The sequence below is a fragment of the Brienomyrus brachyistius genome, chromosome 1, assembly GCF_023856365.1.
Source record: "Brienomyrus brachyistius isolate T26 chromosome 1, BBRACH_0.4, whole genome shotgun sequence".
NCBI lineage: Eukaryota > Metazoa > Chordata > Actinopteri > Osteoglossiformes > Mormyridae > Brienomyrus > Brienomyrus brachyistius.
The window spans coordinates 17,660,785-17,675,720 of NC_064533.1; the positions used below are offsets into that span (position 1 = coordinate 17,660,785).

The 14,936-nt window shown below is 41.3% G+C and overlaps 1 protein-coding gene across 1 annotated transcript; it reads right to left on the reverse strand.

Moving 5' to 3' along the window:
* Nucleotides 1–624: 624 nt before the first annotated feature.
* Nucleotides 625–13,597, reverse strand: LOC125736891 (myosin-7-like). The gene is made up of 37 exons (XM_049006354.1): nucleotides 13,382–13,597; nucleotides 13,096–13,239; nucleotides 12,841–12,997; nucleotides 12,718–12,745; nucleotides 12,537–12,642; nucleotides 12,347–12,439; nucleotides 12,201–12,264; nucleotides 12,017–12,115; nucleotides 11,836–11,939; nucleotides 11,568–11,706; nucleotides 10,956–11,074; nucleotides 10,386–10,535; nucleotides 10,117–10,287; nucleotides 9,578–9,887; nucleotides 9,306–9,385; nucleotides 9,002–9,207; nucleotides 8,796–8,919; nucleotides 8,441–8,577; nucleotides 8,096–8,351; nucleotides 7,761–8,003; nucleotides 7,498–7,674; nucleotides 7,246–7,391; nucleotides 7,071–7,161; nucleotides 6,503–6,892; nucleotides 6,287–6,413; nucleotides 6,075–6,193; nucleotides 5,787–5,983; nucleotides 5,332–5,515; nucleotides 5,082–5,247; nucleotides 4,847–4,971; nucleotides 4,377–4,685; nucleotides 4,016–4,219; nucleotides 3,636–3,932; nucleotides 3,426–3,530; nucleotides 3,211–3,306; nucleotides 2,965–3,099; nucleotides 625–2,671 (listed from the first exon to the last, which is right to left on the reverse strand). Exons 1-37 carry the CDS (start codon nucleotides 13,580–13,582, stop codon nucleotides 2,651–2,653), a joined length of 5,820 nt encoding a protein of 1,939 aa, XP_048862311.1. The 5' UTR covers nucleotides 13,583–13,597; the 3' UTR covers nucleotides 625–2,650.
* Nucleotides 13,598–14,936: the final 1,339 nt, after the last annotated feature.

Consider the following 14,936-nt stretch of genomic DNA (forward strand, 5'->3'; position numbering starts at 1 on the left):
ATAAAATGATCCCAAATACCTGATTATGTAAGCAGCATTAGCCATTACCAGCTCACAGCCTGTCACATAAACTTGCATAAAAATTAACTGCTGTTTTCTTACATATTATAGTATATATAATTTTTGTGCACAACAATATACTCTGAAACTCTGCTAGATGGCAGGCCAAGTCCATGTCTTACACTGGCCTGGCATTCTGCTCTTCGGTACTGCTTTCAAGCTGTGTTAGAACACCCTCTGGTGTTGGTAATATGCACATACAGCCTTTCATTCTTGCTTTTTTATTGTTGTTCATTAATGTATTTTGTAAGTACTTTGTCCTCCTTGTACTCATTCTCAGGTGATGTATTGTGCTCCAGTAAAAGCCCTTTCTGTTTGGTATTGCATGCTTGTTAACGTACTGGATAGAACCTGACTGAGGAATAATGCATAACAATGGTTTGTTTGGATCATCATTTAAGCCAGTCGGGTTTCTAGTCAGATTGATGCAGTTTCAAAATGAAAAGAAATGGAGATAAAGAATTGAAACAGATCAGTAATATGTTTATTATTAACTGAAACCCGCAGTAATCATGCACAAAACTTGTCTGAAGAAAAGGACATATAACATGATTTTATCCATTTGGCAGGAACTTAGAATACATGGTTAGTTCATTTTATGACATAAAATTTCTTCCAAAGTGAAAAGGTTTCAAAATATGCAAATGACTTTACGAAGTAAAAGGCAGGTTACACTTTAGCTTATTGTGAGGTTCCCTCATTGTCTGAATGTATGTGAAAATAACAGAGCAAGGCTGTGAGCTTAGTGACTGGCCCACGTCACTGAACAATTACACTCACAGAGACTACGCAACAAGACCGCTGAACCCTAAGATATGCATGTTGCATTTCCATCTGTGTCTGCATGGACAACATGATGAAGAACTCTGAGTCAGTCCTACCTTGTTTCTGGAGAAAAGATACATGTACAGTTGTGTTCAGAATAATAGCAGTCCGACATCACTAACCTGATCCATCACTGGTTTTGGTAGAAATTCATTTTCTACCTTTTTCTACATGGCAAATAATTTGCTAGTAGGTGTCGTAGAATAATAGAAAACCAATAGACATGACATGCATGCTGCTGGTTCTGTGTAATCGAACCATTAATTGAAAGGGGCGTGTTCAAATTAATAGCAGTGTGAAGTTTAATTAGTAAGATAATTCAATCTGCGAAAAAACAGCTGTCAATTACAGCCCTTATTTAAGGAAGGAAGGCAGCAAATGTTGTACATGCTGGTTATAGTGCATTTCTCTCAGAAAATCATAGTAAAATGGGTCGTACCAGACATTGTTCAGAAGAGCAGCGTACTTTGATTAAAAAGTTGATTGGAGAGGGGAAAACATATAAAGGAGAAATTGATAGGCTGTTCAGCTAAAATGATCTCTAATGCTTTAAAATGGCAACCAAAACCTGAAAGCCGTGGAAGAAAACGGAAAACTACCAATCCAATGGATCGAAGAATAGCCAAGATGGCAAAGACTCAGCCAATGATCAGCTCCAGGAAGATCAAAGAAGATCTAAAGTTATCTGTGAACACTGTGACAATTAGAAAAGGCATATGTGAAGCCAAGCTACTGGCAAGAAGCCCTCGCAAAGTCCCATTGCTGAAAGAAAGACACTTGCTGAAGAGGTTACGATTTGCCAAAGAACACATCTACTGGCCTAAGGAGAAATGGCACAACATTTTGTGGGACTGATGAAAGCAAGATTGTTCTTTTTGGGTCTAGGGGTTGCAGACAGTTTGTCAAACGTTCCCCAAACACTGAATTCAAGCCACAGTACACTGTGAAGACAGTGAAGCATGGTGGCGCAAGCATCATGAAATGGGGATGTTTCTCATACTACGGTGTCGGGCCTATTTATCGCATACCAGGGATCATGGATCAATTTGAGCAATTTAAAATACTTGAAGAGGTCATGGTGCCGTATGTCGAAGAGGACATGCCCTTGAAATGGGTGTTTCAGCAAGAAAACGACCCCAAACACACTTGTAAAAGACCAACATCTTGGTTCCAGACCAACAAGATTGATGTTATGGAGTGACCAGCCCTATCCCCGGACCTTAATCCAATAGAAAACTTGTGGGGTGACATCAAAAATGCTGTGTCTAAGGCAAAACCAAGAAATACTGAAAAATTATGGATCATCCTGGGCAGGAATACCTGTTCACAGATACCAGAAGTTGGTCAACTCCATGCAAGACAGATGTGCAGCAGTTCTCAGAAACCATGGTTATACAACTAAATATTAGTTCTGTGATTCAAAGGGAAGCTAAATCATTTTTTCAGTTTACACAGTGAATGTTTGAGTTTGTAAAGAAGAATGCAGACACTGCTATTTTTTTTGAACAGCCTGATATTCCTTTTTCTTAAATTTTTCTAAAGGATTAACACAAATTTGATCATTTTTCTTCATGTTTTGATTAGGAATTGAATGTACAGTGTTCCCAATGAATTTACGTGTATAGAAATAAAAGCTATTATAAGGACTTTGGGCTGTATTCACTTTTTATACAGACTGCTATTATTCTGAACACGACTGTATCTCACTCTTAGAAAAAATCAAACAAAATAAAGGTGGGTTTTCAGGAAGTCCTGGCAGACTACTTCACTCCTCATCATGCCCTTTCTGTGATGGGAAAAACATGGTGTAAGATGGAGGCAAATCCACAGAACCAAGATATTAAACTACATTTTGCTTTTACAATATTTGCATGACCATGTTGCTTCCATTCATGTGCAAAAGTGCAGGAAAGCAGAACCGTCCGTCCTGTCTTTTCAGAGAAGTTTCTCTAGATTTTCATTTTCCTTCTGACATGGCCAAGAAAACAATGAAGAAATGGCATGTATTTCTGCTTTTTAAGTTTGATGAAAAGACTAATTGAATCAAAATCCAAGCAATCTCTAAAGACATTCTCTCACCTTTGAGCCAACATCACGGCTTTTGGCTCGCAGTTTGTTGACCTGAGACTCCGCGATGTCGGCTCTCTCCTCAGCCTCATCCAGCTCATGCTGAAGCTTCCGGAACTTGCCCAGATTAGTGTTGGCTTGTTCCTCCTAAACCAAACACACAGACAGGGCATTCGGTTAAAAACTGGCTTAATGACACATTTGTGTGCTGGAGTCATGTGTTTAACATGCATTAAATCTATGAAGTTTGTTACTTACAGCCTCCTCAGCGGTTCTCTTGTAGGATTTGACCTTCAGCTGCAGTTTGTCCACAAGGTCCTGCAGACGGGCCAGATTCTTACGGTCCTCTTCTGTCTGCAGACACAAAACATTTATACAGTGCACCAGCAAAACCATGTACTTCTACATGAGTCCTTATGCAGATATAGAGATGAACACCAGGCTTAATGAGACAGAAGATAGGTGTGATGTACCTGATAGGTGAGTTCTTTGATACGTCGCTCATATTTACGGATTCCCTTCACGGAATCACTGCCCTTTCTCTGCTCCATTTCGACCTCATTCTCCAGCTCTCTCACCTATTAATGTGAGCAAATCATTATCCTTTCAGTATTCAAAAAACCCAAAGGACTGAAGTATCAGATCTCAGTTCAGTGACCATGAACAAACTGTACAGCACTCACCCGAGCCTCCAGCTTCTGAACCTGTTTCTTGCCTCCCTTCATGGCGATCTGCTCAGCTTCATCCAAGCGGTGCTGCAGATCTTTGATGGTCTGCTCCATGTTCTTCTTCATGCGCTCTAGATGAGCGCTGGTGTCCTGCTCTTTCTTCAGCTCCTCTGCCATCATGGCAGCGTCAGTGATGGCCTTCTTGGCTTTCTCCTCTGCATTCCTGCACTCTTGAACTGCTTCTTCTACTTCAGTCTGAAGCTGGGATATATCACCCTCCAGCTTCTTCTTCTGATTGAGCAGGCTGGTATTCTGTTCAAAAGAGAAGACAAGAAAAGGTGGATGGGATATCCCAGTTTTACATGAAGTGTCAGCACACAGATTTCCTGCCATACCTGTGAGTGCAGCAGTTGCACCCTCTCGCTGACATCCAGCAGTTCCTGCTCCGCCAGCTTGCGTCCTCTCTCAGTCTGCTCCACCAGTGACCTCAGCTCATCCAGCTCTGCCTGCAGCAGATTGTTACGTCTCTCCACGATGGCAATGTTCTCCTTTAGGTCATCATTGGCACGGAGAGAGTCATCCAGCTGCAACTGGGCGTCCTAAACAGCAAAGGTGTTAGAACACACACTGTCAAAACCAGGATGGTGATTCTTGACAAATTTCATGGCCTATTTAATTGACTAAGAAAATTATGAAATCATTCATTTATTAAAGACATTTTCCTACTTGTACAGTATTACACAAAGAACAACATACCTTAAGATGTGAATGGAGACCTTTGAGCTGCTTCTGAGCCTCTGCAGCCTGCCTGTTAGCCTGGCTGAGCTGGATCTCCATCTCATTAAGATCTCCCTCCATCTTCTTCTTCAGCCTGAGGGCTTCATTCCTGCTACGAGTCTCAGCTTCCAGAGAGGTCTGTAGGGTGTCCACCACTCTCTGCTGGTTCCTCTTGGCTTGCTCCATCTCCTCATCCTTTTCAGCTAGTTTGCGTTCAATGTCAGCCTTCACCTGGTTGAACTCTAGCTGGGCTCTTAAGATTTTACCCTCCTCATGTTCTAGGGAACCCTAGAAAGAAAATTAAACCTTCTTTTACCAATGTCATTTTTGAATGTAACAATATCGTACACATGTAAACAGTCCAGAAACAAATGCAAAAATCCATACTAACATTTCACATTACCAAAAATAGATCTACAAAACTATAAATACTGGAAAGAAGTCCTCACCTCTGCTTCTTCCAAAGCAGCTTGGATCTCACTCTTCTCCTGCTCCAGCTGCTTCCTTATTTTCTCAAGTTCATGGATGCTCTTTCCTCCCTCACCAAGCTGTTCAGTCAGGTCAGAAATTTCCTCTGTTTAAAGGGAAAAAAATGTTACTTGTCTAAGTCCAAGTGTTTGTGTATTTGAACAATTCTACATACAAACAATGTATTCAAAAATGCCTTGCATATGTAAGGATTACCTTGAAGATTTTTGTTCTCCCTCTTCATCGTCTCTAGATGGTCCAAGGACTCCTCATATGAGTTCTTCAGTTTGAAGAGTTCAGTACTCAAGGATCTGGCCTCCTTCTGGGAGCTCTCCAGTTCACTCTGGGACTCCTCATATTTCTGCTTCCACTCAGCCAGAACCTGGAGGAAACAAAAGAGAGGAATAGTGAAAACATCCAGTCACATACAATTTAAAGAGTTAGGATTATCTTTGTATTCAAGCACCTTATCAAAATTTCTTTGCTTCTTGTCAAGAGCAGCAGCAGCTGCATTGGACCTCTCCACGTCCACCATGAGATCTTCAATCTCATTCTGCAGTCTGTGTTTGGTCTTCTCTAGGGAGGAGCATTTGGCGTTCACAGCTTCTACAGCCTCTTCTGCATCCTGCAGACGTTGAGCCAGTTTCTTCCTGAATGAAAAATTGCAGAGTTTGGTTGAACATATTTTCCATATCAACAGCATGGTGCCAACATACAGCTAAAATTACAGTAGGACATAAAAAGGCACAGCTGCACAGTCAACAAACAAACAAACTTTTTGTTCGTCTTATATGTTGTAGGAAATATAATGCAAACAAAAAGCTTATCTGTAAGAAGAGTGTTTGATATGTGCCATGGTTTGGTCAGAATGAATTTGAATATGAACTAATTTAATAACTTTTTAAAGGCGAATGTCCGTACTTTGCATCCTCCAGCTCCTCAGTCCTCTGAATGGCGTCGGTCTCATATTTCGTTCTCCACTGAGCCACCTCAGAGTTGGCCTTGGAGAGGCTGCGCTGCAGCTCAGCTTTGGCCTCCTGTTCCTCCTCATACTGCTCCCTCAACAGGTCAGAGTCATGGCGAGCAGACTGCACCGCGTGGGCCAGAGCGTTCTTAGCCTGGAACCAAGAAGGTGAAGATCGCTCATAATGTTCAGACAGTAGCATTCCCCAATTTTTGGATTACAGAGAGTTTCACTAAAGTAATCACCTTGACTTCCTCCTCAAGTTGTCTTTTGAGATCCTCAATCTGCTGGGTGTAGGACTGCTTTCCTCTGCTCAGCTGAGAGACCAGGGAGTCCTTCTCTTCCAGTTGTCTGGCGAGCTCCCCTATGGTAGTACAGTTTATGAGGACACTATGTGTAACATGGCCACACTGTTGGGTATTTTAAGGAAATAATGTCTAACAATAGGCTCACCTACCATTTTCAGTTAAGAGCTTGGCTCTTTGCATGGTGAAGTCATTCACGCTCCGCTGGGCCTCCTCAAATTTTATTCGATATTCACTCATTTGATCTTCTAATGTCCTACACATCTTTTCCAAATTTGTCTGCAAGAATATGTTCAAATTAGTATCATCAGTGGTCTAACACTCTTAATACTAAGTCTTAACATAAATTTATATGTGCAGCTTCTTACCTTAGATTTGGCAATCTGCTCCATGTTGGAGACCACATCATCCAGCTCCAGTCTGAGCTCACTTTTCTCCTTCTCAAGCTTCTGCTTCACCCTTTGCAGATTGTCAATCTGCTCACCCAGGTCAGCTACACTGTCAGCATGCTTCTTTCTCAGAGTGGCAGCAGTTGCCTCATGCTGCAGTGTGGCCTCTTCGAGGTCTCGGCGCAGTTTCTGGAACTCTGCCTCCCTCTTCTTGTTCATCTCAATCTGGGCTGCAGTGGCTCCACCAGCCTCCTCCAGCCTCTCACTGATCTCCTCCAGCTCCCTGGACAAGTCTGCCCTCTGCTTCTCCACCTTGGCACGAGCAGCCCTCTCAGCCTCCAGCTCTTCCTCTAGTTCCTCAATGCGGGCCTGGTGAATGGTTGGATATCAGGTTTATTCAAGTTGCAGGATTTTTGAAGACCACCTTTTCTGTAGGACTTCAACATAGGTCTGTCACGAAGAAGAAGTCTTTAGTTTTTCATTAAATTTGGCAAGTTAATAGTGCAGTACTGTACATCAACAGTGTTCACTCTACACAAACACGTACCTGCAGCTCCTTCAGTTTCTTCTGGAGCTGAGCACCCATTGCCTGTTCATCTTCAATCTTACTATTTAATTGACTAATCTCAAAATCTTTCCTGTGACAGAAAACAAGGTGAATTAATTGTTAAATCAATTTTTAATCATTTCAAGCATTTAAAAAAACTCAATAATTAATTTACTTCTTCAGTCTCTCCTCGAGCTGCTGCTTGTCATTCTCCAGGTCCATTACGTTTTCCTGGGTTAATTTCAAGTCACCCTCCAGCTTCCTCTTGGCTCTCTCAAGGTCCATGCGAACCTTCTTTTCCTGTTCCAGGGAGCCCTCAAGCTGTAGGGATTAAGATTAAAAATATAAAGCATATCTGTTTTGGGATCCTATGTTTGTCTTTTCCCAATGCAGAGGAAGAAATGCATATGTTCAAATTTACACATACATCGTCAACTTGCTGTTCCAGTTTAGCCTTGGCTTTAGTGAGGGTGTTCACTTTGTCCTCCTCACTCTGGAGGTCATCCAGCGTTTGCTGGTGAGCCTCCTGCAGAGCCTTCTTCTCCTTGGTCAGCTTAGCAATGATTTCATCCAGAGCTGCCATTTCTTCAGTCAGGTTCTTCACCTGAAAGAATAAAGTAGAACCTCAGTAGACCAACACACAAGCTACTGCTTGATAGGTGACACAATTAAATGAAGGTTAACACTGACCTTGTTCTCAGTAGCATGCTTCTCCTTCTCCACTTTAGCCAGAGTGAGCTCCAGATCATCAATGTCCTTCTTCAACTCAGAACACTCATCCTCTAGCTTCCTCTTCTTGGCAGTCAGTTCTGAATTCATCTCCTCCTCATCCTCCAATCTTTCTGTCAGCTCTTTGACTTTGGCCTCCAGTTGGATCTTGTTCTTGATTAGCCCTTCACACCGCTCCTCAGCATCTGAGAGATTATCTTGCTCCTGCAAGGTTTTTTATTTAGAACAGGGAAATATTACCTGCTGTCATGTTTAGAATATATTATTGATTATTGAAATCTACTGATTTAACTCACAGCTTGAACTTGCAATTGCAAATCATTCTTCTCTTGGAGAAGAGAGACCATCTTCTCTTCAAGCTCCTTCCTGCGAGCCTCAGATTTTGCATATGCTTCTTTGAGTTTGAGGAACTCCTCCTTCATGTTGGCCATCTCTTTCTCGGCCTCAGCAGACCTCAGCAAAGGTTTGATCTTGAAATACAGCTTCATCCAGGGCCAATTCTTTACACCCATGAAGGCTCGTACATTCCACTGGATCACAAGCAAGGCATCCCTGGATTCATAAAAATAAAGCTTTTAAAATTACTCTTAGGGCTTTGTATAAATTTAGCAGTAGACAGTGTGAAGAAGAATAATCCTAACCTGCGTTCCACTATCTTCTGGAACTCAATTCTTGAGAGAAGGCCTCGGGCCCTGGACTGTATTCCTGTGATGATGAGAGCTAAACGATCGTCTCTCATCTCCTCCAGTGTACCCAGTAATCCAGCCTTGAAGAACACCTGCAAAAAATGATAGAATATTGTCAAAGGTCATATGATCATATGCCCACAGTGTCTTAATTTTCTTCAACATGGAATATCCTTATTGTGATTGCAGTGAGCTTGTATAACATTATAAGGTATCATTTTAGAATAGTAACATCCTTCAGCACACTATATGGAACTTGGACATTATAACAGTAGGGGGATTTCCTTGGTTTGGGTTTTCATCATTATACCTTAGTGTGCCCAAATTTGTACTGGTTGTGGTCAATATCCAAAGAGCCCAACAGTTTTTCAGCTCCTTTCCTGCTGTCAATGAACTGCCCTTCTGGAATAGCAGCAGGGTTGAGGATGCGGTATCTGCAAAGAGACGCCTTATTAAATATGATCTGTAATATCTCAAGGACATACGAGCCACATGCAGACAAGGTGATTGTTTTGCCTTTGCTTGAAATCCCCGTAGAGGATCCTATTTGGGAAGCCCTTTCGGCAGATCCTGATGCCTTCCAGCACACCGTTACAGCGCAGCTGGTGCATGACCAGAGGGTTCTCCATGGCTCCTGGAGTCTTGGTCTCATTGGGGATGATGCAGCGGACAAAGTGAGGGTGAGTCGATCTCAGGTTGGTCATCAGCTTATTCAAGTTCTCCTGTGTTTGGAAAACACTCTGTTAGTTTTCACAAAACTAAAAGAAATCAGGCACATTAACAGTAAAATGAACAGCAAAAAATTCATGAAGTTCCTCACCCTGTGTAGAGCAGACACAGTCTGGAAGGATGAGCCCTTCTTTTTTCCACCTCCCTTTCCTCCTTTGCCGCCATCTTGGACTAAAAAAGAGAATATGACAAATATTATGCACAGACACCAGCATGGTTACATTATCATTTTTTTTAAACATTTATATTAAACAAGGTAATAAAACTGTTACATAGATGTAAATGAGCATGCATGTGTGTGCAGAGTTGTCTCGTATTGAAAATCTCATGCCAGCCAACTGACCAAATTTAGCAACATTGTACCTGAGTCAGCACCAGCATACCCGGCAAACAAGTTAGCCAGCAGTTTCATTGTCGACTTCTGAAACAATCCCACAACCGTCTCATTCAAAGGGTCCTTGTTCTTCACCAGCCAGTTGTTGATGTTGTAGTCTACAGTGCCAGCATAGTGAACCAGGGAGAAATGGGCCTCTGGTTTCCCTTTAACAATCCTGGGCTTCTGGAAGTTGTTTGATTTTCCCAGATGGTTGTCATACAGTTTAGCTTTGAAGGTAGCATCACTAGCCTTAGGGAACATGCACTCCTCTTCAAGGATGGACATGATGCCCATGGGCTGAAGAAAGACAAGCAGTATCACCAAAAATTTAACACGACTGTGTTGAAGATAAACATATGCAAGCATCCATATTCACATATAATGAAATTCTTGTCAAATTGCTTTTCACTTACAAGTTTTGGCTGTATCAAAATTTAATTTTGATTTTGAAGATTTTAAAATCTTAGCCATTGCTGTTACACTTCACCTTGTGTCAATGTTAAATGTGAAAACCAAGTCAACCAACCTTCTCAATGAGGTCAATACAGGCCTGCAGGTCCATGCCAAAGTCAATGAACTCCCACTCAATCCCTTCTTTCTTGTATTCTTCCTGCTCCAGCACAAACATGTGGTGGTTGAAGAACTGCTGCAACTTCTCATTAGTAAAATTGATGCAGAGCTGCTCAAAGGTGTTGAACTGGGGAAAAAAAAGTTCTTTAGTGTTTCCAAATGAGAAAAAAATGAAAGAGAATATGTTATACCTCAAAAAAATATTAGTGTGACAGCAAGACTCACATCAAAGATCTCAAAGCCAGCTATGTCCAACACACCAATGAAATATTGGCGAGGTTGCTTGGTGTCAAGGGATTGGTTGATTCTCACCACCATCCAGAGGAACATCTTCTCGTATACTGACTTAGCCAGAGCACCAATAGCATAATATACCTGTGAAGTGAGCATAATAAGTGTCATGCCCGGCTCGTACGATCCTCGTGTGTGCCACGCCCCCCTGATTATCCACGTGTGCTTCCCCGATCGTACCCAGCTGTGTCCACTTATTTTCGCCCAGTCCTGTCTATTTCAGTCCATGTCTTCCCTGAGGTCATTGTCCGTCATTGATGTTTGTCGATGTGAGCACCTGTGTTATGTTCCCCAGTTTCCTGATTAAATTCCCGTTTTTCCCGAATTCCGCCTGCCTGCCTGCTCCTTGCTTCCTGCTCGCTCGCCTGCCTGTACGCTCACCCGATCACCCGGCAATCCTGACAATAAGTTAAAATAACTGCAATATTATCCACAGCAAGGAAACACCCTGGATGAGATGGCAATCTTACTTCCTTAGAAAACACATGAATGAAAAAGTCTCACCTGCTGGACATTCTGCCCTTTGGTGACCCACTCATTGCCTACTTTGACCCTTGGATGACACAGACCCTTGATAAGATCAGCAGAATTCAGGCCCATCAGATAGGCAACCTTGTCAGCATCTGGAAGTGTCATCACAGATTTACAAGCCTGAAAAAACAACTATTCAGAACTAATAGACCATTCTAGTATGAAAAGATCACCAGAATTTGAATCCACTTTATTGGCCAGGTACAACTGCCTGGACTAGGAATTTGTTTTGGCAGTAATGGTGCATGCATTCAGAGACAACATAGAGCATAAGTATAAGCAGTATAAGATGATATAATAAAGTAGGGCAAACAGCAGAAAGCTGTAAAATTAATATCGGTAAATATGATTTTAAAGGGAAATGATGTATATTGACTTCTGAAATATAAAAATATATGCTGCCCAGTATAAGGAATTATAAGACATGTGAGAGACTAACGTCTCATAATTATTGTTTGCTTTATAAGCTGTGTAGTTGGTTCTACAAGGTCTGAGGTGAATCTCAGTTGAGGCGAACATTGTGGTTATTAAAGCATGCACTTATTTATATGTTCCTCTTTCGTCCTTTTCCCTCCTAAAACCCACCTTCAGTACCATCGGCTTCTGCCTGTTCCTCACGCTGCTTCTGCTTGAACTTCATGTTGCCAAAGTGCATGATGGCACCAATTAGCTTGTAAATGCTATTCTTCTCCTCCTGAGTGAAGCCCAGCACATCAAAAGCTTCCTGCAGGAAAGAAGCACAGAGGACGGAGTTTTCATGTCAACTCAGGGAGTTATTCAGCCTGGGAATTAGGAAACATTATTACAGTAATCCATGATAAATACTTAAAGAAAAGCTAAAATATTCACTCACATCAGTGGCACAAAGTTCATCACCATCATTAATGGAGGCTACAGTGGTCTCTCCTTGGGAGATGTAGGCGTAGTCATAGGGGTTGTTGGTAATAAGCAGCATTTCTGATGAGGAGCAAACTTTAGTTAGATACTGACCAGGTAATGCAACAGTTTTGAAACAACTAGTTTGCAGGACTCACCGAGCAGCTCTGGTTTTCTCTGGGAAAGGATCTGGTAGAAGATGTGATAGTCTCTCTCAGCCTTTAGCTGGTAGGTTACACGAGACTTCTCCAGAAGATCTGGCACACACAGACACACAATACCTAAGATAATGCCTACAGCCATACCATGAATCAGTTTGTGTTCAATTGTTTCCTAACTTACATGTCTCAATGTCAGCAGAAGCCAACTTTCCACTGGCTGCAAAGTGAATTCTAATGAATTTGCCCTGAAAAATGAAGACCATATTAAATGAAGACACTGAAACTTCAACTGAAAGGAATCCAACTAAATGAAGACTTGCCACTCACAAATCTGGAGGAGTTGTCATTCCTGATGGTCTTGGCATTACCAAAGGCCTCCAGGGCTGGATTGCACTGGATGATCTGATCTTCTAGGGTCCCCTGAGAGTCACATGTTACACAACCAAAGCTATTCACTCATGTATAAACATATGCACAAAACATGCATGTCAGTTGTCTGCTTTGTAGAACAGCTCACCTTCTTCTCCTGAGCTGCATCCTTCTTTCCTGGCACAGCTGCGATGCTGGCAAAGTACTGAATGACTCTCTTTGTGTTCACAGTCTTCCCTGCACCAGATTCTCCTCTGAAGGCAAAGATGTCTTTCAGACCTTAGGATCAAACTTATTTCAACCACAAAGTAAAGTTTTGTGAGACTTACGTGATCAGGATAGACTGGTTTTCTCTGTCTGCAGGATGGGGAAATATAATTAAAACCTTCTAACATCTGTATATTGTATCATTTTTCTTAGGAGACTTTTCTTTCTTAAAGACTGAGTTTTACCTGATAGCATGTACTGGTAGGCATTATCAGAGATGGAGAAAATATGTGGAGGAGCTTCACTTCTCTTCTTGCCTCTGTAAGCTTTGACAACTTCCTGGTTGTAGACTGGCAGCCACTTGTAGGGATTGACAGTGACACAGAACAGCCCAGAGTAGGTCTGCAAGATGGAGGAGAAACCAGTCAGTCTCACGGCTGCCGTTGTGTTTGTTGACAGTACTTTTTAGTCTACAATAAATAATGCATCTCTATACTCACATAGATCATCCAGGCTGCGTAACGCTCTTTGAGGTTAAACAGCACAGCGGGTTCATGAAGGAAGGTGAACATCGCCATGTCTTCAATTTTATCAAACTTTGGCGGGTTCTGGGGGTGGACGTCTGCTTCTTTCGCAGTAACGGTCTGCAAACAAACACCACGGATCAGTGTACATATATTATATGCAATGCATTTTATTGCCCCTGTCAATAATTCAAATAGCTTTAGATAAGTCAGAAGTATTTTATCTCAACTACCCAGTATAGTGTGTGAATTCAAGTTTTACCTTCCCAAACTCAGTTTCGACCGTGACTTTGTCTCCATCTCGGCTGATGACGGACCCCTTGACATACTCCACTTCAGGGTCCGCTACGAAACACTCCTTCTTTATGTCAAATGGGCGAGTCTGTGCCTCCAGACGTTCCTTGTCTGATTTCCGCAGGTACGGGGCGGCAGCCCCAAACTCTTCCATTTGTGCATCTCCCATTGTTTTTTATTTTTCTTTTCACCCTGTGCTTTATTATATTTTAAGTTAGTATTTCAGTCATTCTGTTATTTGTTTGATCTTTTCAGAAATACTATGTACAAATGTTTGACATTTAATTTTGTCGGGCAACTATAACCATGAAAAACTACTGTTGAAATGTGCAGTTTCAGTTTCAAGCCAGTTTATCAACATATCATGAAAAGGCAACACATTTAATTAACTGTAATTCAAACAAAATTTTGCCATAGGATTATCTTAAATATTGCTCAGTGGAGTATGATGTAAGATCTCTGGTATTTTCCCTTACCTGTGAGACGTTGTCAAGAGGTAATGTGTTTCCCCTGTGAAGGCAACACAAAAACTACACATAGCGCCAAAGCTGAGGTCCCTGGTTGTGCAACTCAAAGCTGTTTCTTACTCCTTACATACTCTGTGGACCTGGCACCATTACTGTAATTAAGCTCATACAATCAACAAGCCAAAAACATATTTGGCCTCAAAAAGTTTTGAGAGCTTAAACGTTATTCACATTGTTTATTAAATGAGCAGTAGACAATCCCATCATACAAAATATCTTAATTGCAATTTGTCAATTTATGACTATGATAATGTGATATATAAATATAATTGAAAATAAAAAAGATTAAATCTTTCTATAAAGAAGAAGAAACCTTTGACACATTCTGCTTACCTGGCAGAGGCGAGAAACTGTAAGTCTACTGTCTGCTTGCAGTTTATAGTGAAGCAAAATGTCCAAATTTGGAAATTCAGGAAGGCTGTATCATTGGCTTACTGTATTTAAGGGGAGTGTACTTGCTGGTTGTCCTAATTGTTCCTGGATGTGGGTTCTGTCTTTGAAAGGCAGAGAGCAGGTGCACAGGCATAGTTTGTTGGTACAAAATATTTAGAAAAATGACGGACAGTCGGCTGGTTGAATTTCACTTTGGTCTTGTTGTCTTTTCATTTGACATATTTCCTCTATACTCATCCACCTGGTCAAGCTTCATGCGAACCTTTTTAACAAATTCAAATGCAACATCAGGACTGAAGTTGGTGAGAATAGATGGTTTGGATTCCGTTCTTCATTTACAACGCAGACTGCAACATATGCCTAATTGGTTAACAAAATAACATGTTCTAGTGAACCCTAGAAAGAAAATGAAACCTTCTTTTACCAATGTCAAAATTTTGAATACTCTTGCTAATGAGTATTAATGCTGACCAAACCTGAAATACAACTGAATAAAATATAATAAAAGAATCATTACATTAGTGATCCAAAGTACTCTAGGTAATGAATATTAGTGCTGACCAAACCTGAATTATCATAAAACAAAATGTAATAAAATAATTA